General features: G+C 34.3%; 1 protein-coding gene across 1 annotated transcript; it reads right to left on the bottom strand.

Annotated features, from left to right (window-relative positions):
* Positions 1-9,959: 9,959 nt before the first annotated feature.
* On the bottom strand, positions 9,960-13,958 carry LOC106394286. Its single transcript, XM_013834867.2, has one exon. It carries the CDS (start codon positions 13,956-13,958, stop codon positions 9,960-9,962), a length of 3,999 nt encoding a protein of 1,332 aa, XP_013690321.2.
* Positions 13,959-14,801: the final 843 nt, after the last annotated feature.

The raw sequence follows: 14,801 nt of genomic DNA, 5'->3' as shown, positions 1-14,801 counted from the left end.
TTATTATTATTATATATATCACACGCTTTTATCTCCTATTAAACCGACGACATCTATTAACCCAACATCTACTCTACTAAATGTAAACCAATATATTGATAAGATCTAAATTAAATCGTGAACAAGTATTATATACAATTAGACTAAACCAACTATGTACTCTATTATAAGTATAACAAACGAATTACATAAAAGTATAACAAAGTATTTTTTCTTTATTTAAAATATGTCTAATAGAGTAGATTCTGTAATAAGTAATACAATAACTCTCAGTTTGACCTCTTTTACCAAAGATCGACTGTATATATACCTTGCTCTAAGTTGACTTCTAACGCAGAACATGTATGTCAGATACAATCTCATTTTATACCTCATTAGTCATCGACTTTTAACAAATTTATCATGTATGTGAACTTTGCTCTAAGTTGACTTCTAACAGATTTATCATCGACATGTTCATCAGATAAAGAACATGTATGTTAGATACAATCTCAATTTACACCTCATTTTCGTGCTTATATTAATTTGCTCTATGAAATATTGAATCTTTGTTATACTTAGAGATAGCTGCCATTATGAACACAATATGTGTTAAATAAACTTCAATCATATATAAACTTCAAGTTATCAATAATCAATAACAACTTAATATAATTATATATCTTTCGTATGCTCATATAATGAACAAAAAATGTTGTGTGGTTTTATGTTGGACTTCAGGTTGACCCATTTATGAGACAAAGTTCAGGCTTCTTTCCATTTAAAGAAATGAATAAAAACATCTATGTTGAGTTTAAAGAGATGAACAAAATCAGGTTTTTTTGTTTAAAATTATAATTAAAATTAAAATAAATCTAATCTCAGTTAATTTAAATTGACCATATATTTTTAAAACATAGTAAACTATATCTTAAAATTACAGACCCAAAAAATATTTTTTTCAAATATGTTAATAATAGATTTTAAATAACATGATATAAATATACTTTAAAGAACATATATAACAAAAAAAAACTATGTTATTAAAAATTTCTGCACACAGAAAAACACCATGTACAATATACTCCCTCTGTTTTCTAAAGATGGATGTTCTAGAGAAATATTTTGTTTCCAAAAGATGTATTTTTCATGTTTTTAAAACATATTTTGTCAACTAATAATGAAAAATTGTGTGTTTCAAAAATATTAATTACATTTCTTTTAATCCTATTGGTTTAAAAATATAAGAAATATAAAGTTACAAAAAACTATGCATTAATAACTAAGTTTTGATATGGTTTTTTAATAAGTGTGAAAATCCTAGAACATTCATCTTTAAAAAACAGAGGGAGTATGTTGTAACAACATCACAATTCAATATATCTTTAAAATGTATTATTTACAAGTCAGTAACATTACAATATTATATCAATATAATATATTATTAATATATTTTTTTAAAATTGTACAGAACTATATCCGCGCACAGCGCGGGTCTGTATCTAGTATTTTATTAAATTAGGAACATGACATATTGATATATGTTTAGTTCAACTAATTATTTTATAACTGCATCTAAATAACCATAACCACCTTTTAAATATTGATATATGTTTAGTGTAACAATTATTTGGTTACTTCATCTAAATAACCACCTTCTAAATACCACATGGAATCGTCAAACCTCATCTAAAACGTGATATATTTTTTTTACTCCATAATTGTAGGAACTTCAATGCTTATACCAAAAAATAATATCACGTATATGCTTTTCTTTATTCAAAAGGGTAAATATATTTTTGTATTTTTTTCTTTACTCGTATTTGTTACCTAATAATATTGACATATCTAATTTAAATTCTGAGTATTTATTTAACAAAAAAGAACATTCCAGGAATCAAATCTATTATTTTCAGCTTTCGAAATTTGGTTGTCTAACCGCTTATCCCTACGTTTTTCTGTAAATATACACTAACCACTACGTTAAGATAACCCTACGTTATATAACTGTATAACATATAAACAAAAACTACAGAAAAATGTTACATATTTACAGAAACATAAAAAAACAAAAAATTACAAACCGACATTATATCCGCGGGTCAAGATCTAGAACATACAAATATGATTACAAAGAAACGGGTATACGGACATATATGCCGGATTAACTTTTAAATTGCTATTATTTTATAAAATAGATTATGATTATGATTTATACACAAATATGATTATAAAGAAAAACACAAATATGATTACGAAAAAATTACAAATATGAAAATTAAATTTCTAAAAAAAATTAAAACAAAAATATACCCGCCTTTTAGCGTATGTTTAAAAAGACACTAAAAGGAATGTCTCGGATAACTTGTTGAAGTAAAGTAATTTAAGTATCAAACATTTTGTTTCTATACCTCAAATTGGCTACCAGTATTTTTTACTTCAAAAGCCAACTACGGTAGGGATGCAATACTTAAAATCACAGCTGTAGGCCAGCTAGCTGCCTACTTCTGATATCAAAATAATCAAACTACTTTTATAATGTCCTCCAACTTGATATGTATTCTCCAAACGCAAACGATAGCAAAATCAACTATGAGAATCAGAGACATCATTTTTGTTAAGTATCTACATATATCAATCTGTTTGACGTTTGAAAGGAGAGGTTATTTAACATAAGAACTCTCGAGGTATATACAGAGAGGAGGAACTCGAAGGTCACAAGCAACGGTGTGGCGACAACAGCATGGCATGGAGCCCACTGTACACCAAAAGTGTCATAAACATATGGTTGTATTATCAGAAGTAGTAGTTTGCTGGAAAAAAAATAAGAAAAAGGATATACATGATGGTTACGGGGAGCAAGATGAGTAGGAAGGGAGAATCTTCCTCTTGCAACAACAACTTCAAAATTCCATATCGGGGAAAGCACCATCCTATATAACCAAAAACAGAAATTTAAATACCAAGTATGTAACAAAGGAATGGAGTTTTGACTGATAAAGATGAATCACATAGTGAATAGTCGAAACCTAAACATAATCAATCTCCCCAAATACTTGGTCGTTTTGTTGCAACATCCATCTTTGAGCTCTTCTAATCTCTTGAGATAAACTCAGTGAGTCATTAGAAAACATATACTCCCTCTGTTCTGAAAGGTAAGATGTTTAGAATAAATTTTGTGTTCCAATATAATAGATGTTCTTATCTTTCTAGGTAGCTTTAAGTTTATCAAAAACTGTGTAGTCAATCAAATTTAATAGTTCTATTTTTTAATTGGTTGAGTAGTTTTTAGTTTATAATTTTAATGATATTTTCTATTAAAAAGTAATTTTGTTAATAAATGTCTACTACCTAAAACATCTTATATTTCAGAACAGAGGGAGTACCTATTCCAAAAACTGCAAGGACTTTATTCAGTAGAACTATCAATGTGAATAGAGGGAACGAATCAGAAACTGTTTTCAAACCTCTCAAAGAAACTGATACGCTTGTGAAAAAAAAACTGATACTTTCCATAGAGAGAACCAAAAACCTTAACCTCTCAAAGACACTGATACGCTTGTGAAAAAAAAACTGATACTTTCCGTAGAGAGAACCAAAAACCTTCTTTCTGTTCGAGAGAGACGATCTCTCGCTTCAAAATTGATCGCCTTTGAAATTGAACAAATCCGATTCCATTTAAAAATTGATTCATGCACTCAGTTTCAGACAGCTAAGAGACTCAAGAGGGTCTCGTGGTTAAGAAGATTAGAGAGAGGGTAGAAGTACGTCCGGTTAAGAAAGCTTTACATATAAATCGGTTATTGTCCTATTATCTGACCAAGGTAAATATGGTATCCATTATATGTTCACTTGATTACGAAAAAATATATATAATAGGTACCAATGGCAATAGTTGTAAATATGCTTGTAATTAAAGATTTATTAACTAAGATGGCAGAAGAGGGCTGTGGGCTTGAGCAAAATGGCAAAATTGTTATTAATCTACTACATCAAGGTTTATTACTAAAAATGCTTCTTGATTAATAAGTAAGGGATATCTGTATTTTATTCAAAACCAATGTTCAATAAATAGTTATACAGTAATTACACGATTTATATGGACTAATCCATACGCATATTATATCGCGGTCAAACCAGTAAACCCAGTGGCCATATATAATTTGGATATGCTTATGTTCTTTATGTAGCATTGTTAGATGTTCTACCAACTGATATATTTTCACAAAATTCAGATTTATGAAAATTTATTAATTAAAAATTAATATGATAAAACCCAAAAAAATTTCATTAACCCGTGAACCGACACCGGCTGACCCGGTCAAAACCCAGAAAAAAAACTTAACATGTTCTTATAATTGATTTAACTTCTCATATATTTTATAATAGTACATAAAACTAAATAAACTATTTGATTTGTCATATAAGGTAAATGCATTGTATTTATGTTATGTATTTTAATTTATAAGATTTTTAGTGATTATCTAAAGTTACCTTTATGAAGTTTGAAATTAAAATTAGTTATGATTTGGTTTTCATAAAAAAAATAGAACAATGTTATCACACATTTGAACAAATATGTTATACCATAAAATAGATATGAGAATACAAAATTTATTACCGTGATTATGGTTCCCTTACAAAGTTATTAAACGTTTATACTTTGAATAAGGATTTATGATATAACGATTGATAGAATATCACTGACACATGATACAAATACACATAGGTTTTTATTATATGGTATATAGCAGTATATATGGATTTATGTTTTCGATATTATAATGTGACATTGTCTGTAAATGTCGTAAGATAGAAGAACATGTTAAGATATATTTAGTTTTGAAATTAAGTAAACCAAACTGAGCACAAATCATAACTGACCGATTTCAATTAATTTGCTTTGATATTATATATTGGATCTATTAAAATTAGGTGTATTAAAAGGCAAAAAATGAAAAGATAAATAAAATCATTTATTATGATATAGTTAGAGAAATATAAGGGAATAACAAAAAAAAATGTTAGTGGTCCAAACAACTTTCATATAGATTTTTTAGGACTCTTTTCCTTTTCCTTTTAATAGTATAGATACAAAAATCTTTCTAGAAATTTTCCAAAACGAACCTCGATGAGACGCAATTTTTAACGTCCATATATATATATAACATCACCTAATTGATACATTGAGAAACAATTCTTCTCGTCTAGCTACATACAAGTTTTTTGTATATTCAGTTGCATAAGATTGTTTTATCGGTCTTGTTTTCATTAACTTTTTGTTTTTTTAAACACCACCCACTATTTCAAAAATCGTAATGAATTTTTTGAATCAGGAGCTGAACCTTGAATGTCTCATCTTATTATGAAAAATCGTAAAGGATTTCACCATTGATATTGCGTGTATACGCATACCAATTAATCTAATGTGCACACTACCACAATCGAATGGTATGTCGATGTAGCACTTTAGGATCGAATCCACAGAGACCAACAATTACACTTTATCTTTATGGGATCAATACTTAGCTAAAACAATATGAGGGTTTTAAGATTTGAAAGTTTCGTGAGAAACAAGTAACAAGATTAATTAAAGTATTCAGATAATTAAAATGCTAGCCTAGGGTGGTTTGATCGGGTGTTAAGCAAGTGTGAGCCAAACAATTATTCAAGTTCAATTAAGAGCAAGTCTAGAACTCGGATCACTCAAATAGAACAGTCCACTGTCGTGGTACTGCTCCCTATGCTGATCGATCTTGATATCTAAACTCTCGTTTGGATCAAGACGTGACAGCAAGCAATAGAGATCAAGTCCGATATGTTCACAAAACACCCTAACATCTACTTTCTCTGGTTAGGGATGCAATGCTCATTCATAACAGATCTAGCAACCTATTACACGGTTAATGAACAAGTTAAACCTAGGATCTAACATTAAGCGGCCAGTTTAATGCAAGCATTAAGAACAATTATGAATGAAGACAATCAATGGTTTCACTTATCTATGTTTAACTCACGGATCTAACACCCAAACACCCTAGACTAAGCAAGTTGACTACTCAGCCATGAACAGAGAAAACACAGAGACATAGACTCAATAAAACATGTGTAGATAAAATAGAATAAGGGTTCAGGGGGTTCTTCTCTATCGTGAGAGAGATTGAGCCTTCTCCCTTTATAAAGTATCAAATCACAAATCTCTAAAAGCTCAAGTTTGGTTCCTTGTGTAAAAAGTAGCGTAGAATGTAAAAAGAAAGAGAAAAATATGATATATCAAAGCCACAAGCGGCTGGGAGAAAAAATGGGATAATTAGGGCAAATCCCGTAATGACTTGTAGTTTCCTTAAAAATCTCTGCCGCTGGAACATGCACTTGGGTTGCTCCGCTCTACCCGGAACAGTCACTCGGGTTGCTCTGCTATCGGGAACAGTCACTCCGACTGTTCCGCGTGAAAATCTCCAGATTGCATTCTTTTCTGCATCTTTTGTTCCAACTGGTGCATCTTCCATCAAATGCAACTCCAGACCTGTAATGACTCGAAAAGGACTAGGAAGACTCGATAAAGACTTGAAAACCAATTAGAAAACATATATACAAGATGCCAAAAACACCATATATCAATTTCCCCAGACTTAGATCCTTTGTTTGTCCTCAAACAATGTCAAGTATCAAGAACATGGAGAAAGGTTTGAAAGTGTGGGAACTCTCCTATTCTCAGCAACCATACTTTAACCACGAATCTCTGAACCATATAAGCAGTAAAACTAGGACAACATACCCTTACCGGAACCCCACTGACTGCTGTTCAAAAATCGGCTCCATACTCTACATCTCAAACCTGAAAAAGCAACACTATCGAGACAGAACTCCCTACATTCATTTAAGAGTAGTGTGAGCTTCTCATCACAGGCACTATTCAGGGTAGACGGGCTAGGTGTTAAACAGGCTATTTAATGGTGGAGTTAAAAGTGTTTAGGGGCTACCATTTCATTGTAGAAGATGCAGGATATCGCACAAAATGGCAAGAGAGGATAGATCCATTTGATGTCCACAGCCTCTACTCGTTTTTGCTCTATCTTGTGAGACTGTTCTGTTGATTGAACAGGCGACTGATTGTTCTGCTTTCTACATTCCTCTACATACTCTTCAATACTTGGTACCAACTTCTTGCTCGACCTTCCCAGTGGCTCATGTTTCTTTGATTTCTTCCCTTTCTCCATCACCTTATTTTCGTTTTTTTTGGTGATGTGACGGAGAAGGAGGTAATACATGATGGTTCTGAGTGCCACTAGTGGTTTTGATTTCGCAACCATTCTGGTTCTCCACCCCTGCTCTTGCGCAGTTCATTGGTTTTGGAGCGGTTGCTCCCTAAATCTGTTTGTTCTTCTTTCTAACTGAATTTCTGCAGCAGTAACAAGTAAGATGCTGTGTTGATCCCTTCCTCTCCGACCTTGTTGCACATATGACACTGAAAAACAAATGCATGAAGGTGGAATAAAGGCTAAGGTGCAGGGTGGGAACTAGCTAAAGATGAGCTAGTCACTCAAGATCAGCAAGATGGATAAAAAGGATAAGAAGTCCTGAGTGTGTTCTCGTTTCCCTGATCTAATGCCCATAACAAGAAAAATTTCAGTTAAGATTAGGTTCAAGTTAGGTGGAGTTAAGTCTACCCAGTGTAACCTGATCGGCTGAGAACTTTTGGAGAATCAAGTGAGATATGTCAGGGTGTTCCAGGTCCACATGTGTGTCTTTCGCCACTGCTAAGGTCACTGAATAAGATAACTTTCATGTATATTTTTTAGGACTCCTTCCCTTTTAATAGTATAAATACAAAAATCTTTCTAGAAATTTTCCAAAAAGAACCTCGATGAGACGCAATTTTTAACGTCCATATATATATATATATATATAACATCACCTAATTGATACATTGAGAAACAATTCTTCTCGTCTAGCTACATACAAGTTCTCTACTTCTTCTTACCATTATTTTATAGCTTTTTGTATATTCAGTTGCATAAGATTGTTTTATCAGTCTTGTTTTCATTAACTTTTTGTTTTTTTTAAACACCACCCACTATTTCAAAAATCGTAATGAATTTTTTGAATCAGGAGCTGAACCTTGAATGTCTCATCTTATTATGAAAAATCGTAAAGGATTTCACCATCCACAATTTCAAAGACCTTTATTGCCAATTAAGCTAGAAATGGACATTTTATGGAGAAGCGGGATAGGGCCAGTCAAGTTGTATGAGAAATTGTAACCAAACAAGCTGGAGAGATTAGCAAAAGAGATTGGTATTTCACCAGACAAATCGTTGCTGTTAAGGAGGAGAAACTCAAGCATAACAGCATTACTGAGCTGAGAATGTATATCTGAAACTGAGGTTCAATGCTATCTGCAAATCGGTCAGACTTCCCAACTCTCTCGGAATACTACCAGAGAACACATTACCGCTCATTTGTAGCTCAGTTAAACGAGACAAGTTCCCTAGAGCCAAAGGTATAGTACCCGAAAGTTCCCATCGCTTGGTAAAGTTCCAGAGAAATTGTTCACATATCAAGTCGTTGAAGCATCTTGCATTCAAAGATTTCAGAAGGGATCTCTCCAGTATGAGACATTCAAGGTTCCAAGCTCTGAAAGTGTGCCAATCTCTCTATAATCCTATTACGTGATTAAAAAATCGTAAAGGATTTTTATCATGCGGTATGTGTATGTTTTTATTATTACACAGATTTGAAAAATCTTATAAGTTGATAAGATTTTCAAAGTTTTGTCTTATGAGTAAAAATACAAAGAATTTACTTCTTAATAACAATAGAATCTAATAGAATAGCAAAATCAATAATAACTAAATGGGTGTTATTGGTTATATATGTTGAAATCAATTCTACTAGATTTAAAACTGATCAAATTTTAAAATTTTTGATTCATTTGATAAGTTAGGATATATGATTTATCGAACCATTCTTAAATTCATGTCACTGTAATAATGAAATCAACATGATATCATCTAATCAATTAATTTAGAGTCCTATTTTTTATCTACCATACAAAAGTCTATGTTAGACCATTAATTAGAAACTAAACTAATTATCCTAAATTTATGCATATATGATATTTTCTAACAGAAATATTATATACATCTAAACAATAACATTCTTAAAAAAAAAGCCAAATACATTTCCATTATGCAATTATTTTGTTTATCATATTTAGTCTAGACCAAACTTTATATATATTTAAGTAACTAATTTCGAAATTGAATAGTATATCCCAATTCTTTTTGAAATTATCATAAAATTATATACGTAAAAATTGATATTAAATATATATCTTTATAACTTATTTTATATTTTAAATGTTATTTTAAAAACAAACATATATCCGCACGTATGTGCGGGTTCAAATCTAGTTTCAATTATACGATGGAATTGGACTTTGCTTTAAGTGGATTCTAATTCCAAACATCAGTAGCACAATATTTAATATATGATTCATCTTCTTCATTAAAGTTTTGTTCCATTGTATAAACCTACAGTAACAATATTTTCATAAGATCACAACGAAATGACATTTTCTATAACAATTATTATAAAAATTAAAAACAGAGGAGATGATGTTAGGTCATGTAAATCCAGAAAAACACAATCAAGTTTGTGAATATATAGCTATTTTTATTGAAGAAATCATGATGGGCAAACAATAGAAATCAACAAAGCGCAACCAAATTCCTCACGTAACTATTTTTGCAAGACAAGTGGTTAGTTACACTTCACGTGAGAGATGTTGGATAACCTTTTTTTTTTGAACTCGGAAAAAAACATACTTGAGAAAGAAAGAAACACAACCACTTCTCTAAAACAAATCGATCAAGCAAACCAAACCAAATCAAAAAAAAAAAAAAGATCACAGCCTAAAACACGTTCTCCCGCCCGATACTTTTCCACTCCAATGAAAAACTCCAGTTGACATCACCTTATACTCTTATTGACCTCGTATCTTCCTCCGCAAGCAAGCTCCTTAACCAAGATGGACTACCTGGAGCTACATACGATTGATATCTCCTTTCCTTTGTCACACTCCGAGCAATCATAAAAGCAACTTTGTTAGCCACTCTCTTTACTGAGCTTACCTTCCAATCTGTAACTTTATTCAAGGCATCCCTTAACTCCTCACCGTACGCCCGCAACGCTGGCCACGCCTTAGGTTTGTTCACAGAGCCCACCAACTCATAGTCCTCCAACTCAAAACATACTTTCTGCAATCTGTGAGAATTCATACTCTCCGCTGCCCAGATTAAACCCAAACGTCTAGTCTCCAAAAGCGACGACACACCATTTATATCTCTTATGCTATGGAGCAAAGTTTCACCTTCACTATTCTTTACAATCCAGACCAAACCCGCCTTACACGTCGCTTTAGACCATGAGATTCCAATATTGCACTTCACTCTTTCACTCTCTGGTACTTTCCATACGTTACCATCCCGAGGCCTCTGATTCCTATTACCCGTTTCCGCTTTTGCTGCTGTCACAACCTCAGTCCAGCGCCTGGACTCCTCACGACATTTTGTGACCGTATCCTCTGCCTCATACTCTTTTCCTTCGAAGTTAAATGTATTCTTGTTCTTCCACAACATCCATAAGATCCACGGAAAACTACAACTCACATCCTTTGGCACTCTAGAATCTTTTCCAGTATCCAGCAAATGACTAAAATTTTCATATAAAGATCTATATTCAAAACTTCGTTGCAGAAATGGAAAACCCGACGTCGCCCACACCAGTCGAGCAGCAGGACATGTGAATAAGACGTGATTAATGGACTCTCCTTCTTCCCCACATCTTTGACATCGGGAATCCACCTTCATCCCTCGAGCAATACACTCCTCTGAAACCCCTAGAGCATTTGACAGAGCCCTCCACATAAAGATTTTGATTTTGGGAGCAGTGTTCACCTTCCACACTTGGCTACGCAAGTCATTTAGTGATGGTTTACTCCGAGCCGCCACTCTCACTTCAGACTGATCCAGAGAACATGCCAACCAGTACCCCGATTTCACAGAGTAAGCTCCCCATCTGTTATGGACCCACTCATACGAATCCTCCTCACCAACAGCAGGCTTCATTTTGAGAACTAGCTCAATATCACTCGGGAAAAAAACTTCCTCCAGCTTTCCTCGATCACATCCTCTTGTTTGTGGATTAATAAGATCACAAACCTTAAGATCAAGATTAAATAAAATTTGTTTCCTCATTGGGGCCTTTGGTTCCGTAACAAAGAGCCATTTGTCCATCCATACATTTATACTCTCCCCCGATCCAATATTCCTTCGTAGTCCTTTCACCAGCAACTCACGTCCAAATAATATATTTCTCCACGCATAAGAAGGCCTAGATCCGAGCCTGGCATCCAGGAAGACTCCAGACGGGTAGTATCTGCTTCTTAACACCCTTGCACACAAAGATTCCGGCTCCATAAGCAGCCGCCACCCCTGTTTTGCCAACAGAGCCTGGTTGAATTTTTCTAAATTCTTAAAACCCATGCCACCATCCTGTTTATCAAGACACATCCTCTCCCAAGAGACCCAATGCATCTTATTTATTCCGTCTTGTGCATTCCACCAGAAATTAGCCATTGCACTAGTGAGATTTTGACATGTCGTCTTCGGGAGTTTAAAGACTGACATAGCAAAAACCGGCATGGCCATTGCGACTGACTTGAGCAAAACTTCCTTTCCACCCGTAGATAAGAAGAAAGCATACCAGCCGTGGAAGCGCGATGTCATTTTGTCATGAATGTACTGAAGCATGTCAACCTTGGAGCCACTGAAACACTCTAGCAAACCCAAATATTTCCCCATTCCTCCTTCATTTGTAATACCGGTGATCTCTTTAATCTTCACTTTCGTTTCTCCCTCAACCTTCTTGCCAAAGGTAATAGCCGATTTCGAGAAATTGATCATCTGGCCAGAGACCTCTTCATACTCCTTCAGGATCTTGCAGACCACATTACACTCTACTTCATTTGCTTTTAACAACAGAAGTGAGTCATCAGCGAAAAACAAATGATGTATCGAGGGCCCGTCCTCTGAGAACTGAATACCTGTGATCTCACCTCTTCTCTCCGCCTCATTCAACTGGTGGGACAGTCCTTCTGTACATAAATCAAAGAGAAAAGGGGACAGGGGATCCCCTTGTCTCAGACCTCTACTTGGTAACACCTTCCCCTGTTCCTCGCCATTAATAAGCACCGTATAGGAAACAAAACGAACGCAAAACATGATCCACTCTCGGAACTTAGCATGGAAGCCAAGCGCCATCATTAGACCCTCCAGATAATTCCATTCAATGCGATCATATGCTTTAGACATGTCAGTTTTGATCGCCATAAACTCTTTTGCGATCCTTTCATGAGCTCTTAATCCATGTACCATCTCATGAGCAATGATAATATTATCCGATATCAATCTCTCAGGTATAAATGCAGATTGTGTGGGCGACACAATGTGCTCCAGCATCGGTTTAAGCCTGGCTACCAGAATCTTAGCCACTATCTTGTATAACACGGAACACAAACTAATGGGTCTCAGATCAACCATTGTAGTAGGATTTGTGATCTTCGGAATTAGACAAATCTGCGTAAAGTTCCACTCCAGTGGAAAGACACCAGTAACGAAGAAAGCCTTGATCTCCTTCACAATTTCCACACCAATAATACTCCAATATTCCTGGAAAAACAGGCCGTTCATACCATCACTTCCAGGAGCACTCGACGTCTTAATAGAAAATACAGCAGCTCTAACTTCCGCCTCACTAACCTCCTTTATCAGGTTTTGATTCATATTCTCTGAGACCCTAGCCGGCAGACCAGTGAGAAAATCCATCACCTCATTCGAGGCATGTGATGTAAACAGCTTATCAAAATAGTCTGTAGCCGTCTTTCCCATTTGAGGTATTGAGAAGTTCTCTCTTCCTTCGTCATAAACAAGTTTAGAGAGCTGGTTGTTCTGTCGTCTTGCTTTTACAGAGGCATGAAAGAAACTTGTATTATTATCTCCCACCACAAGCCAATTGTCTTTACTCTTCTGCGTCCAAAAATCTTCCTCCTGTTTGAAGGCTTTACCAATCTCCGTTTTTAATTCATTCACTCTCTCCCAACAAGGCGAAGTCGAAGAAGATTCCAGTTCCAGTTCATGTCGGAGCTTCTGCATTCGCTCATTCGAGTTATGATTGTTCTCTCTTTTCCAAATTCCCAAAGATTTCCTCACAGCCCCCAGACTTTCCACAATCGAGAGGTTGTTAGTCCCTCTGGCCCTCTTCCATGCTTCCCCTATGGTTTCCTCCACTCTATTTTTGCCAACCAAACGTTTATCAAACCGGAAAGCAGCCCTCTTCCTGTCCTTCTCACAGAAAAGATTAACCATCACTGGTCTGTGATCAGAACCAAGCCTTTCCATGAAAGTCTGCGTAGCCTTGTGAAAAACATTTCTCCATTTCTTATTCCCAAAGCATCTATCCAGTTTGCACTGAATATACTTCTTGTATCTCACTCCCTCCCACGTAAAACTATCACCAAACCCTGCAAGTTCCTTTATCTTGCATACCTCTAACATTACAGCAAAATCCATAAAAGATGCAGGACCCCTTTTCGGACCTCCAATCTTCTCACCATTATGTAGAATTTCGTTGAAATCACCAACCAAACCCCAGCACTCCTTTCTTCCTACTCCCAACCTCATTATTCTCTCCCATACTTTCCCTTTTCCTTGCTGACCCGGCTCCCCATACACAAAGGTTACAAAGAGAGTCTGACCTCTGTAACTTATCCGGCAATCAACGATATTCTTGTCAGCAAACTTCACCTCTACGATCACATCTCGTTTCCACATCAAAGCCAAACCTCCGGATAGACCAATAGGATCCACTACCATCACCGTATCATATCCCAAAACCACTTTCAAATCGACCACCATATTTTTCTTTTGCTTAGTTTCCATCAAGAACACAATCTCAGGGAAATATATTTTACGTATCTCCTTGAGACGGGGAATTGTCGAGTCTTGAGACCGTCCCAAGCCTCGGCAATTCCAGATGTTAGATAACCTATCTTCTTAAACTAGAAATACTTTAAGTTTTTGTTTGGCAACATAGATAGCAGTTAAAAAAAATAGTGATGTTTGAAAACATGGATAGCAGTAAGTTAGAAAAAAAAAAGTAATAGGCTTATGCTATTAAAAAAATTGGAAGTCCATTACATTATATTAAAAAATAATGGGTTTATGTTACTTGATATACATATTCAAATCAAAATAATAATTTAAAATTGATTTATATAAAAACAATTCATTCAAAAATATACATATATTCAAAATTTGATTTTTACTAACATATTTTCCAATAACCATTATAAAAATGTTTTCAATATATATAAGAAAAAGACAATACAAAGCTCAATTTCAAACACCAACTTAAATTATGGTTTTTATATTTCACATTGAAATTTTAAAATATAATATATGTGATTATTTATATGATTGTACGTATAAAATATTATTAATTATAAGAAAACTTATTTGATGGTACGTATAAAATACGATTAATTATATGATAACACATTTTTGTAACCTATGATGACACATATAGTATACGTAATAGTGGGTGGGCGTTCGGGTTCGTTTTCAGGTCTATTTGGGATTTCGTGTTCGGTTCAGATCTTTGAGGATTCGGTTCGGATTTGGATAACCAATTTAAATTGGTTTGGTTTAAATATTTGGATAGAGAATTCATAATTATTTAAGTATTTTTTGATTTTTGAG

The sequence above is a fragment of the Brassica napus genome, chromosome C4 (assembly GCF_020379485.1).
Source record: "Brassica napus cultivar Da-Ae chromosome C4, Da-Ae, whole genome shotgun sequence".
In the NCBI taxonomy this organism is placed as follows: Eukaryota; Viridiplantae; Streptophyta; class Magnoliopsida; order Brassicales; family Brassicaceae; genus Brassica; species Brassica napus.
The sequence above is the reverse complement of the archived record's forward strand: the minus strand, read 5'-3'. Positions and strand labels throughout refer to the sequence as shown.